This window comes from Enoplosus armatus, chromosome 5 (assembly GCF_043641665.1).
Source record: "Enoplosus armatus isolate fEnoArm2 chromosome 5, fEnoArm2.hap1, whole genome shotgun sequence".
NCBI classification, from domain to species: domain Eukaryota; kingdom Metazoa; phylum Chordata; class Actinopteri; order Centrarchiformes; family Enoplosidae; genus Enoplosus; species Enoplosus armatus.
The window spans coordinates 11552060-11568076 of record NC_092184.1 but is presented as its reverse complement, the minus strand read 5'-3'; the positions used below and the strand labels follow the sequence as shown (position 1 = coordinate 11568076).

Here is a 16017-nt window from a genome sequence, read left to right as displayed (position 1 = left end):
TAGGATTGGTGAGGGGCCTTTAACATGTCCCAGGGGCCCATTATCTCATAATCCGTCCATGTGTCTGACTTCTACTTGTGGTGTTCAACAGAGGAAATGCTAAATTTAAATGTTTTTGTCCTCTCAGATCCTCCCTTGTCGGTGACACACTTCAGGAAAAGCATTGAGTCACCGTAAGTAAAGTCAACACCAGAGCCCCTGCAGTCTGCCAGAGGTGGTTACTACTGTGCATCTTCTAATGCACCTTTTACACAGTTCCTCTTCCCATGCATGCTGTGACGAGGCACACATTTTAACAATAAATAACAGTAAAACCTACAAACAGTAAGTTTATTTTGAAGCTGCTGGCAAGTGGAAATACAGAATATTTTTAGAGCCTTGTTAGCGGAGCTGATTATTACACACAGCATGCCTTTTCCTGTGCATTTAGACAAGAGGTGATATGGCAAGACATGGTATATTTGTTAAAACGTGTAAAATATATAATATATGAACATACAGAAGAAGAAGCCTAGGTGGATGATGAAAAAAACCAAAACATTGATCATATGTTTGGGCTACTTGAAGGGCGTGGAAGAACATGTACAGTAGCAGCCTCTAGCGGATCATGGGCAGATTAAGGAAAGTTCTAAGCAGCCAAGTCAGCATTTTAAGCACATTACCCAGGGTGCCCAAGCTGCAGTATGTGTATTGATTTTTGATCCATCTGTATTCTTTAACCTCAAACGCTGTCTGCTTTCGCATGATTCTAAGTGTTTAATAATGCTATTTTTTTGTTTAGCTGCACATTTAATGTACAGTATCCGCTACATGTTTGTATTTGTCTGTCTGTCTGTAAATCTTGTGTACATGTATGACTGCATTTCAATCTCAAAAGAAGCTCATTTGTGACAATAATCTGTGTAAATCCCATTCCAGAATAAATGTTTGTTTGCCTGAGACTTTAGGTAAATCGTCAGTATCAGATACCTTTGTTTATTTTTATGAAATGGTCCAGGCAGATCAGGGAGTTCACACTTAGTCCTTCCTGCAAGTGGCATAGTCGAAGTCCCTGTTTACACCTGGCAATAACATGTGTCTCGGGTGATCCGATCACAAGTGGACAACTCTGAGTTCGTCAGTTCACACCTGGCATTACAATACGTCTCCACATGCATCTCGAGTGACCACTTGTGATCATATCTCATTTCCCTGCTCTAAATGCAAATAAACACGTACATCATTTCCGTTTGCAAAGACCAAATGCACATCCCGTGCCTCGTCTGCCAGAAGCAGAAGTTTGCAAAGACCTTGGCCCGCGGGAAAAATATAAACATTACAGACTGGGTCTATTCCTTGGCATGGTCCAGGCAAACTCGCAATATATCTCGCGCAAATGAGAACATACTTCCATTTACGCAAACGATGCCAGTTGAGTAGGCGGTCCTTAAATGTGGCCCAGGATACATTGGCGTACACTCTTCTAAAAGAATGAGGCCATATGTGGCCCAGACCTCCTCCAAATTTCAATGCGCCCCCTCAGTGCGTCTTGGGTGCATTCACACCTGGTATTAGAGTTGTCCACTTGTGATCAGATCACCCAAGACGCATGTTAATGCCAGGTGTAAACAGGGCCAAAGATGAACCAGGCCCATGTCGTTTGTCTCCCATCGCAGGCCTCCTCTCACCCCCTTGCCAGGGGTAGAGCCCTGCTGGGACGAGCCTGCCAGGAGCAGTTTCTTGCCCCCGCCCGCCAGCCCCCTGTGAGTGCCTGCCTGCACCAAAATACAAAGTGTGCTGCACTGCACTGGCTTGGCTGCATGGTTAATGCATTGCATAGAAATGATCAACTGACAATGAGTATTTGTTGTAGTGAAGCCTACCGCTGGCCTATTTGCATGCACAGACTTTCACGCACCATACAGGGACTAAGCTGCATTAGCTCAGCTGCATGTACAGTTCAGTACTGTGTATATGCACTCTTTATAATGTATGTCTACCTGATGCATTCAGTGACCCAGTAAGTGTCAACTCTGCTGCTCCTGGTGTGGGCAAATGAGGCCTGGTTAGATGTCATCTGCTTTCCTCACATCACCATTTGGTGCAGCACATGGAAATTGGTCTCACGTCTGCTCAAGAAGATGTAGATTCAGTGATTCTGTGATACGGTTGTCATGGTTGCGTCGTTGGTTCTCCTCTCATCCCGTCATTCTGGCTTGGTTCATTAGCTGCTGTCCTATCAGGATGCTGCCGCCGCCATAATCTGGTCATTATCATAATGCAGTTCATTATGGCTGTCTTGAAAGAGTGCTTTGGCTTTGTATTGTGTCATTTGTTTAGTTCAAGAATGAAACTGCATTCATGCCTATTCATTTACAGCATCAGAGATTTTATTTTATTTTAAAATACTTTACGCACTTTCCCTTTGGGTTTCATCTGGTATAGGTTAAATTAAGCCAATGCCTTGTGTCTGCATTTTTTTTTACCAGGTTGTCGTCGGGGAAGATAAGTCCAGAGAGCTCCCCTCCATCTCGACCCCGCTCTCTTTCGTCAGAGGGTTCCCATGGTCCAGGCCTGTACGTCAGGAAGCTGCCCAGCCCTCAGAGAGACAGAGACAAAGAGCTCTCCTTCTACAAGAAAACCAAGCGTGCCATAGCCAGCAAGAAATACAGTGTGTCCAAGTATGAGGCAGAGGTCACCACGCCTATTGAGCTGATAAGCCGCGGCCCTGATGGCCGCTTCGTCATGGAGAGCCCACCGCCCCGCCGCATCCAGGGCTTCCCCTTCGCAGAGGAATCTGACATGTACCCTGAGTTCCGGCAGTCTGATGAGGAGAATGAATTTGACCCCGGGCCTCTGCCGCCCATCATGCCCACGCTGCGGCCTCAGCTCTCCCCAACGTCCTCCAGCCTGGAGTCAACGCAGCCCCCCACCTACAGCCCCCGCCTACACAGGCCCATGGAAGGTATGAGTTTTGCAGAGGGCAGTGCACTTCACGCCTCAGGGCAGGCCCCGGCCTCCCGCTACAGGGGCTTTCCCCAGGGCCCATTCTATGGGTATCTAGGCAGCCGCACTGAATCAGGGATTCCACCACCATTCTACATGCCTGACATCAGTCCGCGTAGCTCCGCTCTGTCCTCCCCCCCAGGCACTGCCGAGGGGCCCTTTGGTTACCCCTCCATCCCCGAGGAGAGTGGAGACATGGAGCACCATCAGTACACTGCTTCTGGCCATTCTCTGTCTCACACACACAGCCCTCCTCCTCGCTCACCTGAAAGCTGGCAGCCTCATGAGTTACCCTTCCTGGGTCTAGAGGGTCCACGGTTCATATACCCACCTCACCATCCCTTACATCATCCCCAGGACCTCCCTGACCCACCCCCATACCCTCCTCACTCTCTCCCCCCCAGTCGCCTGCACCTCCCTCCCCTTAAGGATCCAATAAGCCCTGGACTCCTGCAGCTGGAGGTCCCTGTGGCTCCCCAAGGCAGAGACAGGCCCCTGGGGCCTCCGGTTAGGCGTTTAGCTATGCAACAGGCCCAGAGTCTCGGCCAGCTCAGACACACGGCCCACGGTGTGGGTGTACCAGTGTTGCCTTACCCTGACCCGGCAGCCCGTGCAGGGAGCCCAAGCACAGCCCCCAGTAGTAGCCCTCAGTCCTGGCTCAGCCCGAGGGCAGGGCGCCGGGCAGACCCCAACCTACCCCCGCTTGTACTCCAGCCCTCCCGCCTCTCTCCACTCTCCCAAAGCCCTCTTAGCACCCAGCCGGGTTCCCCAGATATTCTAGTGCGGCCCCCTCCGCGCCCCAGCATCCTCCGCACCTCTCGGTCTCTGGAGATGCCTGAGCTCACCCTGCAGCCCTCGGTCAGTTTCTCCCGGAGGTCCTCCCTGACCGCCTCTCCCACTCTGAGCCAGGGTGGCAGGCCCAGCCCCAGTTACCACGCCCACATGTCCTATGCCTCCACTGCAGCCAGTTACCCCTCCCAGTCCCCCTCTCCCCCTCTGGAGGGCAGGGATGTTTTCGGGCAGAGGCCATCCCAGAGAAGGACAGAGGAGGAGATGCTACCCTCAGAGCCCTCTCAGCTCCAGATATCAGCCTCAGGGTAGGTGATCCATTCCAGTAGAGAATAGTCACATATTTATTTAACGGGGAGACTTGTCTCCTCATCTGCTCTCTATTCCAAATTTCCTCAGTATTTATCTACAGTTTTACTTTGATGTCTCCATTTAGGCATAATTAAGATGCATATTGTACATTAATATGCAGAAGGCATGTAATTGCATTTAGCACACATTGTATCAGTTCATAAAAATAACAGTTACCTAAACTAGTTGGCATGTGAAAGCTCAATTTGATTTTAAGATAATGTATTATTGTCTTTATCTTTTGATAGCTCACATTTAATCTCATAAAATATTGATCATAATGCAAATTGAAGTTAACTTTAAAAATAATGACTACAGGAACATTTAGTTGAAACACTAAGCCACCGGCTACAGAAACCCTCAAGTTTACTGTTTTTAAAACTGTGCCATTTTTTCTGTCCCCCATTTTGAACATTGAAACTTTGAACTGAAGTATTTTTCACAGCTGGATATAAACTAAATTTGATCAGATCAATTATTGACAGAAGTATGAACATGAAAACTTAATGTGTGAATCACTAGCAAAAGTAATTTTCATTCTCAACTTGTAACAATTAACTGTATATTTGATGAACATTTACATACTTTTTATTACACTATATTACATAGAAAGAAATGATCACATTCTGATAATTCACCCTTTATAAAGCATTCATAAGCTGTAAGTTATGGCTTTAATAATGGTTAATAAATTGTTTACTGATTCTTTACAGTTATAACCCATTAATAAGAACAACACATGGCTGTTAAGTCATTAATAAAGCAATTGACAGTCATTAATAAAGGCTAACAAACCATTAGGTCTGCAGTTATAAATGTTAACAAGTCATTAATAACGGGAGAGTTTCTCACTTGCTAATAAGCCAACAGCTTAGTAAGTCATCTGTATAGTATTTATAAAAGTTAATAAGTCATTAATAGCGGGTTCTTACAATAATTTGAGACTGCGGTAAATAATAATAAGTAGCTCTGTAGCTGATTTCCAGAAGATCAGAGGTCAAACTCTTGAGCTAAAAAGACAAATCAATTAATTTGCTGGAGGAGGATAAAAGCCAGCCACATCCTGACAACCCAAAAGTAGTTATTATGACAGTGTTATAAAGCATTAGTAAGTTATGTATTAACCATTAATAAAGCTTTGCTAAAGGGTGTGCTATTAGAAATTGGTACTTACTATATAAGTATAAAAACTCTGAGCTTAAGCCAGTTTTTCATGACGGAATACTACAATCAAATTTCACTAGAAGGGGGTTTTCCCCCGTTTTTTTCCCATGACATCCAACACTCTGATAGATCAGTGCCCCTGAATACAGATCGTCAGACATAACACAGGAAGTTTAATGCTTTACACCTACAAAAAACCATAGCTGAGACTCATATACTTTTATGTCCCATAGTATTGCTTTGCTGTACACATTCCTGCGCCCCCTCACACCCACCTCACAACCCTACAAGCTACAATCAGACAGTAGCTACAGCCATGAAGCAGAGACTTGCTCCTGCACTGTCACTGGCCTGTAAGGGAAGGTAGCTTATAGGGCTGCTGCTTTATAGAGGGTAAGGGTCTTACGTGATTTGTTTTTGATTGATCTCAGCTATCTGGGCAGCGTTGTGACCCGGTCCCCTACGCCGCAATAGGTAAGGGTCGGACCCATGTCTGAGAGGGGAGGGGTCAGCAGGGGGAGGGCTCTAATCACTCTCTCCTTTAAAGGGGAATCGCTTTGGGTTGTGCCTCTGTGCTGGATTCAAGTGAAGTACAACTAATGGTAATAATGACTGCAGGACACATTTGTCAATACACTTCCAAGGCACAGTAAGCCTGCTGTGGCATAGGCTGCAGTAATTAGGCTTTTGAGCTAGCAGGAGGAGCGGTTTTGGACTGTGGAGAAGCATTTTTGTCTTTTGATTGCTTGAATACACGTTTCCCTGCACCAAAAAAAGCCTTGAATCAATAGAGGACGCACATGAATGATAGACTGGAGTATTCCCCTTTAAAGTTTTGTTCCATGTGCAAAATGCCATGCATGCATTCTCTAAACTTCTCTCTACGACCAAACAAATAACAACAATTCTCAAACTAAATTCTTTGTCACATTTGTTGTCCTAAGTGCTTTCGTTTTTCTGTCATGTGACTGTTTTTAATGGCCATTTCCTCTTCCTGTCATGTGACTTGTTCTTTAACGGCCATTTCCTCTTCCTGCCATCTCCTCCCGTCAGCATGGTGAAGCCTCTGTACGCAGTGTTCATGTTTATGAAAGTGTGCTGTACAGTGTTCATGTCTATGGAAATGTACTATATATAACACACTGTGGCCCCTGCACACAGTTTATGTGATAATGGAAATGTTCTCTATCTGTCTAGGACTGTTGCAATTCTCAGATTTGTCTCCCCCTCTCTGCTAATGGCTCTCAATCTCTCTCTCCACAGTGACAAGTGATGGACAGCATCGCTAAAGCTTTGTGTTCCCATGCCTTTTGAAACAATACATACAACTTGACTTAATGAAACATTAAGTCAGGTTTTGAAGCTGTTTGTATTCAGTTCTTTGAAAGGCAAAGACATTGAGCCAACATTGAGCCTCATGAACCTGAATTTAGATGTGTGAGAGTATTTGGACTTTAATTTTTATTGCATCTTTCTATGAGAGATGGACAACAAAACCAGAGTATTCGGTATGAGGTAAAACTGCTTCTCAGACAGACTGCATACTATGACAGAGAAAATACTTTTACTTGATGTGATTATTTTTTCACTGGTTGATTATTTTTCATTAAACGTAGCATGTATCACTCATGAAATGAAAATAGTTCTTCAGGTTTCAAAAAGAGCTGTTTATTGTCTGCACACATACTTCACTCTCACGTCAGCACACTTAGCAAACTCACGGAGAAACGCTCATGCATCCGCTGTACACGGAAAAATAGTGGTATTGGAAGAATCTACATTACAGAATCGTCATTGTTACAGGAACAGTCCTTTTACAGTTCCAGAAATTATTTTCATTTTATGAGTTTTATACAGCAAAGAGACAAATATTGCCCGCATTTCTGAAGCAGTCACTATTTAAAGACCCAAACCTGACTGAGCACAGTAATTGTAATTATTGTCTAAACCTGAAGACTACAAAATACATGATTTTAGATTACAATCATGGGACCTACAATTAGAGAACTTTACTCTTTAAGAATAAATATGTGGTCTGTTTCAGCATAATTCCTGTAAATTTGGAACCGGGGGTCTTTAATATGATGATTGTTTGAGAAGAAACTTAATAGCCAATAATTTCACCAAATCCACTGCCACCTTGTGCCAACTATTCTTTCTTTTTCTCTTTCTTTACCTCTTTCTTTCTTTCTTTCTTTCTTTCTTTCTTTCTTTCTTTCTTTGTGTCTAACTTTTATCATCCATCAATGCAGATAGAAAAGTGAAAATTCATCATCATAGTGAAAGGGCTCTCAGTAGAAGCACAAGAGCTCATCAAATCATATGATAGCACCTACTGGAAATAGCAATGCAGAGAGTCATTCTGTCTTTTCACATCTAAGACGGGACCGAACACGACTGTTGGATTAATGCAGAACAATGTATGCTGTGGTGTCTCTCCTCTTCTCAGGGAACCTCTAGGTGCGTCTAGTGATCCTGCCGGGTCTGAGAGCTTACCAGCACTGCTACACCACTGTATTACTAAAGCCAAAGGAGTGGCTGCCAACAACAATAACAACACAACCTCCGGAAGGAGAACAGGTTCGTCCGACGATTAGAGAAAAGCGGCAGAGGATTCATCTTAATACATGTGGGTGGTGTGTTACTCCTGTGCTTTCTCTCTCACCTCCCCTTTCAGATGTGTGTCCCTCTCAGACCCAGCAGCAATCTCAGACACCCCAAGAGAAAGAGGATCTCAACTTCCACAGAAAGAGGAAAAGGCAGAACAAGAAGAACCCCTATCTCTATTTGACCTCCTTCCTGCACCGCAGGCAGTCTGAGGAGGACCAGACAGGCATTCTGGCCAGTGCAGACTCCGAGGGCCCAAACTATGGGACTCTACGCTGACCTGTGTGCCCACCAAGCCATTGGACTCGACTAAACTGACCTCCCCTGGAAAAAACACCCACCTCAGCCCTCCCTGCTCCACCCCGGTCCCTGAACCAAGCTAATACATTTCTCATAATCTCTAGTAAGCGTTTGCGGAGCGGGGAAACATCCAGCTGAATACTCCGGGGTTGGAAATCTTATTTGAAGACAAGAACAATGGCTTTTCTGAGTTGTCACCACTACTTGTCTCTGAGGAATTTCACTTGAAAATGCTCTGAAAATATATAATGTATATAAATAGTAAAACAAGGGAATTAAGCTTCCTCCTACAGTAATAAAAATGTGTTGGTTGAGTATGTAACAACACGTTAAAGATTTTTCACTCACTGGTCATTGAGGGGTCCACATCTTTAGGTTTTTCAGTGATACAGTGTACTGTGAAGCCTGGTGCGTCCTCGGACAGGGGCATGAGTCTACCTTTCCTACAATACAAATAGTGTCAGTATTCAAACACAGGGTTCTTACCACAAAATATACCTCAGAGTAAACGCAGAGTTGCTGTAATTCTTGTGGTATACTGTACGTACTTGACCTTTTTACATATGAAACGTATGGATAAAAAGGTTTATATCACACACCGCACTCATTCAAATGGATAATATGGCCTAACTTTATCTAATTTAGAAGCTTCTTATTATCAGTAATAGCTGGCATATTGTGTTTATTATTTTGATTTCTGATCCAATGCCAACCATTAGAAGACTGTCTTAATTTTAGTGCTTGATAGCTAATAATTTGGGACTTACACGCTCAACACAGGTTGGACTTGTTTAGAAGAACAGGGTGATGAATTGTGAAGTGTACTGTAGTATGTGTTTCATTATTAAGGAATCATTTGTGAAATGTGGCACGTCTCGAGGTGCCTTTTTTTGCCTTTTATCTCTTGTTTTTTCTAACATAAACTGCCTTTTCCTTCGCCTTCTCATATTTGTCTCTTCGGGGGACTGAGGGACTCCAATATTATGTGTGTTTTTACTTTCTCTGCCAAGGACACATGAGAGAAAATGCTACAGATGATGCATAACTCTTGTTGTTTTGTTTTGTTTTTTACATTTATATTTTAAATGGGTACCTGCTTCAACTGTGTATATCCAAGTAATAGGACAGAACCAGAATACCCATACAAATAAAAAAAAGTTTAGATTCGAACCAAAAAAAAAGGCAAATAAATCAATAAATGTAACTTTCGGTGCAAAAGTACAGAAGCACTGTACACGAGTTTTCATGCAGAGAGAACAAACCAGTAGAGTAAGGATGTTAATGTTTAACAGCAGCTGTTAGGAGAATGTGATTGCTTCATAAAGCTGTTAACAAGCAATGGGAAATATTCAAACAATGGCCACCCTGACTGTTTATCTTTAACAACTGTATATTACTTGCGAGCTACTTCTCTGTATGTTTGTTAATTTTTCGACACTAACCGATAATGAATGTATGTTTTGCTGTACAGGAAATGAATGTCCCGATGTCACAGTACATTGAATGACCCATTACGTTGTTTATAGTGCAGCTGCGATTGGTGACATGAGCAGTTGGCACAAGTCCAAATTGTTTTACTTGTATGCGGTAATAACTAATGGGCCCCCGCGCAGGCTCTAAGCCAAGCTCCCTTCGATCCGACGGCTACAAAAACTAACCGGTTTCTTCTTATTGCAACGCTAGTTCAATCACTCAAAGACACATCATATATATTTTCATCTGCTACCAACAAATCAGAGGTTTTCCGCCAAATATCCACATGAATGAATCGACTCAATGTCTGCTTACTGAAATCTCAAACTCTTTTGACAAGTGAGAAAGTGATGATTGCCTGAAAGTGAGCGTCAAAGTGCATATTCTACTTTAACAAATTGGTTTCATGTAAGATACGAGGAGAAAAAAAAAATCTATATTTGTTATGTACTGTACATGGTATGTATTGTATTTGTAAAGATAAATCAAACCATGTTTTACAGGAAGACGTTCTTGTACAAGGATGTATGAAAAGATGGGAGGATCCCAACTAAAAAGAAATTAGATTATATATAAAAGTATTTGCTTACAGTACGGCTTTAAGTGGATAATGTTTTTAAAACATTTTAAGGTGCCTCATTTGTCATACTTTAGCAGACGTTATTTTACCTGAGAAGAAAAGAAACCTTAATGTTAGTACCGTACGATGTATTATTGCCATAGCCCGCTGGCTGCACAAGTTAAGTAGTATTTTCTCTGATGTATAGTATGTGAATGCCCATTGGGAAAAGCTTTAGAAGCAGAAGTGTGTTGCCCTCTATAATATACTTGGAACAAAGTAATACTGTATTTTGCCCGTTCATGAGCACACATGTAGATTCACACCAGATCTTTCGCCTTCAGCTGTCCAAAGCAAATAAACTGAAGGAAAACGTTTTTTCTAAGAGTCACAGACATGCTATAGTCATGTACAATACGTGCTGTGGAGGAAATTGTGTTTACATTAGTTTGATAAAGAAAAGTGTGTTAGGGCATAGTTGCTTTGAACATTACGACTTGGTGCTATGTTTAACTTTGTGGTGCTGTAGAATAGAGGTCTAAAGATTTTTTTGTTTTTTTCTGTTTCCACAAGCAACTCTTTCGGCCCTGTGTGTTTGAGCAACTAAACTAGCTCCGGTAGACACTATAGGTCCTTATCATAACAGTATCATGGTGTGATGACAGTGATAGACAATACTGGAAAATAGTAGTATAACCTCAAATAATAGAGACTTGTGACATTCAAATGAACTCAAGATGACCTGTTTTCTATAGTGTGTTTGCAATGTCTGTCTGTGCTTCCAAGGTACCCTCTCTAAAGTATATTTGTGATGATATTGAGAATATTAACCCAGCCTAAAAAGGAGAAACATAACCTGATTTAGATTAGTACGCGCCACAGGACACATGGGAGGGAATCTGAGAGCATTGTCAGATCATGAGGGGATCTTTTCTACACACTTCCTGTAGGTCTACCATCTTTGGTTAACAGCACTGTTTTTCAAGCACACTACTGCAGGGGGGCGTAAGCGTCTCACATCATCTCAATTCCTACTAGTACTGTACAGTATAGCCATGAGTAGTCATCAGACCACATTTGTATTTACTGCTGATTCTCCTGGTAGAAAGGTATTGGGAAAGCTCATACATCCTCTCCATGGGTTTTACGAATGGATGTCGTCTTCCGGGCTCTTTTTTGCATATTCAACAGAAACATGTACAGCGTTTAAGAGGGCTGCTTTGGACGTACTGTTAGCTCAATTTGTTTTGTTTTGTTTTGTTTTTTCCAATTTTTCTGCTTACAGCTTTTAGTGCATCACTAGGTGCTGGTAGGATGATACTTAGAAACCGATTTGATTTTTTATTGTATTAATCTTGCATGTAGAGACAATACAAAAAAAACGCCTATTTAGCAATCATTCATGGACATCCGAGCTGGTTGTTATTGGACGGAAAATAGAAATATGTAGTATTTTCTATATTCTCTGTTTTTTCATGTGTACCAGCACTGAGAAACTAGAATGTATTATTATCGTAGGCTACAATAAGCACTACATTGTTGACTGTTTTAGCTAATGCTCATACTCAAGCAAACCAAGTAGTGCTTAAAAAGGAAGAAAATTTACATTTCATTTCATTTTCATCCACTGAACTCTGTGCTGTACATCACATGTTTACATTCTGTATTATATGTTGTTTATTCTGTTTTTTGTTTTTGTACATAATTTGTCTCCATAATGTTCTTTAATTCAACAATGTTCATATGTAAATATTTCAAAGCAAAAACATTTTTTACTTTTCTCTGTTTTAAAATGATAACCTGATGTTTCGCGTTTTATTTTTGTTGTCAGTTTTTAGACTTGTCATTCTGTTCTGTCACTACATCAGGTATTACGCTTCACTTAACTTTTTTGTGAGCAATTAACTCATACTGTATGGTGCTGTACCAAAGCCTTATGTATAATATTTGTATTACTTTTCTCTCATTTGCCACTGCTGTCCAGTGAATTCTGTATCGTCTGAGATCATGTCTTACTCACTCTTCATGTTCAACTGCCATGGATCTCGTTTCTTCATTGAGTAAACAGAAACCTGAGCGAACTACGATGTAAAAACACTCTGGCCTGTTACCAACTGGCCTTGGATATGTGGTGACAGTCGCCATCAACAGCCTTTATAGGGAAAACGAACAGGTCACTCCTGGTGGCTCATCATGACGTAGACATGGGCCTAGCACATGATCTATGCTCTATCTATGGCGTGTCTGTGAGAATATGAAAGCAGTGTTGTATTCATGTCACCATATCATTTCAAATGCTTAGTCCCATATTAAATTTTCCTCTCAAATTTTTGTATTTTGATATAATAAAAAAATCAAAAGAGGTTTTAATTTCCTTGTGGTTTTGTCTCTTGGAGCTCCTCTGATCCTATCTGTGAGGAAGGAGGTGTAGTTCATGTGCTGGACACAGGGTGTAAGTGTTGGGCAGAGAGTGGGGAAGATAGTGTGGTGATAGGAGCAGCTTAATCAGGTCAGGTTTTTTTTTTATGTTTTTTTTTTTTTTATTCTAGGACACACAGGCAGCTTCCCAGGAGTTAAAGTGCCACGTTTCAAATTCATTTTTACTTAAAAAAAAAATCACAATTATACTTAGAATTTAGTCTTAGATCTGACAAATGCAACTTGTCAAATATTATTCAAGGAAGATCAAAGGCTGCATTTAAATGTCGGCTTGTTTGTTGTTCAGCAATCAATATGTTTGACCCCAGCTCAGCCGTCTCCACCCAAACGTTAAGGAATGAATTGAGGTGTGGCTGAGCCCAAACAAGGAAAACAAATAACTTGAATGAGGATGAGGTCTGTCAGAATGACCTTTGTGCTCTTGTTCAAATTCCCTCTGGCAGGCTGGGAAACAAACAAATGAGAAGCCATCTGCATACACCTGAGGAAAATGAAAAGTGCAGTTAATGCACTGGTCAAACACACAAACCTTTAGAGACCTAGACTCATAAATGCTACATTATCTGCAGATTCTCTCCATTATATTGCATGTTTTTAATAAAACAAGCTATTCCTATTAATGACTAGTTTGGGTTCAATTCACATTTATTTGACAGCTGTTTTGTTTTGATGAATTAGTTGTTTGGTTTGCAAGATGTCATAAAACATCACAATTTCCCAGAAAAAAAAGTTGCAAAACCTCACATTTTAAGATGTTTAGCGACATTTTGAGAATATGTCTTGTCAAGAGTTAGATGGAAAGATTAATTTCACTCTCATGGTAAATATAAAGCTACAGCCAGCAGCAGGTTAGTTTAGCCTAGCATAGACTGTAAAGGGGAGGGGGGAAGCTAGCCTGGCCCTGTATAAAGGTAACAGCACACAAATAAACATACTATATCTTGTTTGTTTAATCCTCACATAAACAGGGGTAAATAGGGTAAAAAAGTATCCGTTTTTGAGAGGGTTATGTGCGGTACTATTTCTTGGCCGGGAGCAGTAACTTCCTCGAGCTTGTCGTCGCCATGAGGTTGCTAGGAAACCAGCTGAGACTTAGAAGTTACCTTTACCTGTAATTTTTATCATTTTTGAACGGGTTAAACAAACGAGTCATTCTGTCATTCTGTCATTCGACTAGCCGACTCCAAACATTTCAGTACAGGCTCTTGCAGGGACCAAAAAGGAATAGCTGGGAAAAGAGGAATAGCTGAATTTCCCATTCTCTCCTTCAGTGGACAATAAGATGATATATATGAGGATGAAATGCTTTGCACACCAGGTTTCACTCCTCTCACTGTTACCACCCCACCTACACTATGGTTATGTAATTCTGTACCAAGCATTACCTAACACCACACACTCGCCAGATGGGGCTCCTCGGGCTGGTGAATATTAACAGGGGCTACATGCATACACTCACGCCCACATCATACTCGGGTCCTTGACATTGAAAAGGTCTGGGAACCCCTGGGGCTAAAACATCTAAGGCGCGGGCACGAGATCAGTTGTGCGCGCTCCCTCGGTGGCGAGTGCAGATTCTCGGCAGTCAGTCAGACAGCCGCGGCTCTCCGGGATGACTCCCACGCTGCCTCGGCGATGTCGCACCCGAGCACAGTTTTTATCCTAAAAAAACCCCACATCTACCTCAGATGATCAGCTGTAGCCCGTGTGTGTGTCCGAGCAAAGCGTTTCTGCAGTGCGATGCTGACAACATGTTTCCTCGTCGAGAAGCTCAGCGCTGTGCAGCATAGAGGAGGCAGCAGAGTGGAGCAACGTGCACAGTTACAGGTAGGCTGTTTGAACAGGGATTGACACCAACTACCACCTACTATACAGGCAGAGAATGGCGTTTAACCTGCTGTCACTGCCCAGGAGGTGTCCTCTTCACACCTTTTTATTTCAATTTATCAGACAGTCATTGAAGTTGACAAATGACCGTGTGTGTGTGTGTGTGTGTGTGTGTGCGCGCGCGCGCGCTGTTCACGAAGCTGACCGGTGATCTGTCAGGCCCAACAGGTCAGAGTACACCGGTCGTAAACTTTTCCCAGTGGTTCCCAGTTGAGTTTCCAGTTGGTTTAGAGGACTGGTAATGGTGTGCGTGTTTGATTGCATCACAGTTTATGAAAACAAGTCTGAGTTTATCTGTCAAGAGGATTTTGGTGCTGTTTTTTTTCCAGGAATCACTGTAATGCAGTGGTTGGACACAAAATGATGAAGACCTGTATAATCTACTGCGATAGAGTTCAACAGCCCTGCAAAAAGTGCTACCTGTGTGATGCTTATAATTGTATGATTTCATAGGTTTTCATTATATAATGTTTTATGTACGAGTAGTGTTTCTCTATTGAATTGCATTACTGTAGATTGTGAAGCTTGCATCATTCACTGTGTGTGTGTGTGTGTGTGTGTGTGTGTGTGTGTGTGTTGGAAGGTGCTGGGAAAATACAGAAAAGTCGATTAATCGATTAGATGGTGGACAGAAAATGAATGAGCAACTATTTTGAGAATCGGTTAAACATTTAGGCTCGGTAATTTTTTAAGCAAAGATACCATTCTGTTTCCGCCATTTTATAGACCAAACGATTTGACGATTAATCGAGAAAATGATCAGCAGATTAATCAGTAAAGAAAGGAATCATTAGTTGCAGCCCAACAATATGTTGTTAAGCCTATACCCACAACACACAGGACTTGCATGTGTGTTGGAAGGTGTGGGACAAAATAATATGTATATATTAGGTATTTCATGTCGATCTAAAGCGATTAATCGTTTAGTCGTTAGATAAAAAATTAATCAGTAGCTATTTTGATAATCAATTAATCGCTTGTCATTTTCAACATTCTCTAGTTCCAGATCCTTAATTGTGAGGATTTGCTGCTTTTCTTTGTCTTACGTGATAATAACCTGAATATCTTTACGTTTTGGACAAAACAAAGTAGTATCTTGGACTGTAGCATGGCATTTGGCATTGCTCACTATATTCTGCCATTTTGTACAACAAATCATTAATCAATGAATTAAGAAAATAATCTACAGAGGAATTGATTAAGAAAATTGGTCATTAGTTGCACCCCAACAACATATTGTGAAGCCTTTTGTGCGCTGAGGACAAAATAATCGGAACATGTTAGGTATTTTATATTGAGCTGAAATTCAATTCAATTTATTTATATAGCGCCAAATGATGAGGCGATTATGATTGACAGAAAAATAATCCAATCAAAATGGTAAACTAGTTGGTAATCGATTCATCGTTGTCAGAGGATTTGCTGCTTTTCTTTGTCATATGTGATAATAAACTGAATATCTT

At 41.8% G+C, this 16017-nt stretch overlaps 1 protein-coding gene across 1 annotated transcript in view; it reads left to right on the top strand.

Moving 5' to 3' along the window:
- The window catches only part of igsf9ba (immunoglobulin superfamily, member 9Ba), a 64591-nt gene extending 56416 nt beyond the window's left edge, over positions 1-8175 (top strand). The window contains exons 17-21 of the mRNA XM_070906179.1: positions 128-173; positions 1656-1742; positions 2469-4082; positions 7739-7869; positions 7967-8175. Of these exons, the coding sequence (XP_070762280.1) occupies positions 128-173; positions 1656-1742; positions 2469-4082; positions 7739-7869; positions 7967-8175 (2087 nt within the window). The remainder of the gene's footprint in view (positions 1-127; positions 174-1655; positions 1743-2468; positions 4083-7738; positions 7870-7966) is intronic.
- The last annotated feature ends 7842 nt before the right edge of the window (positions 8176-16017 follow it).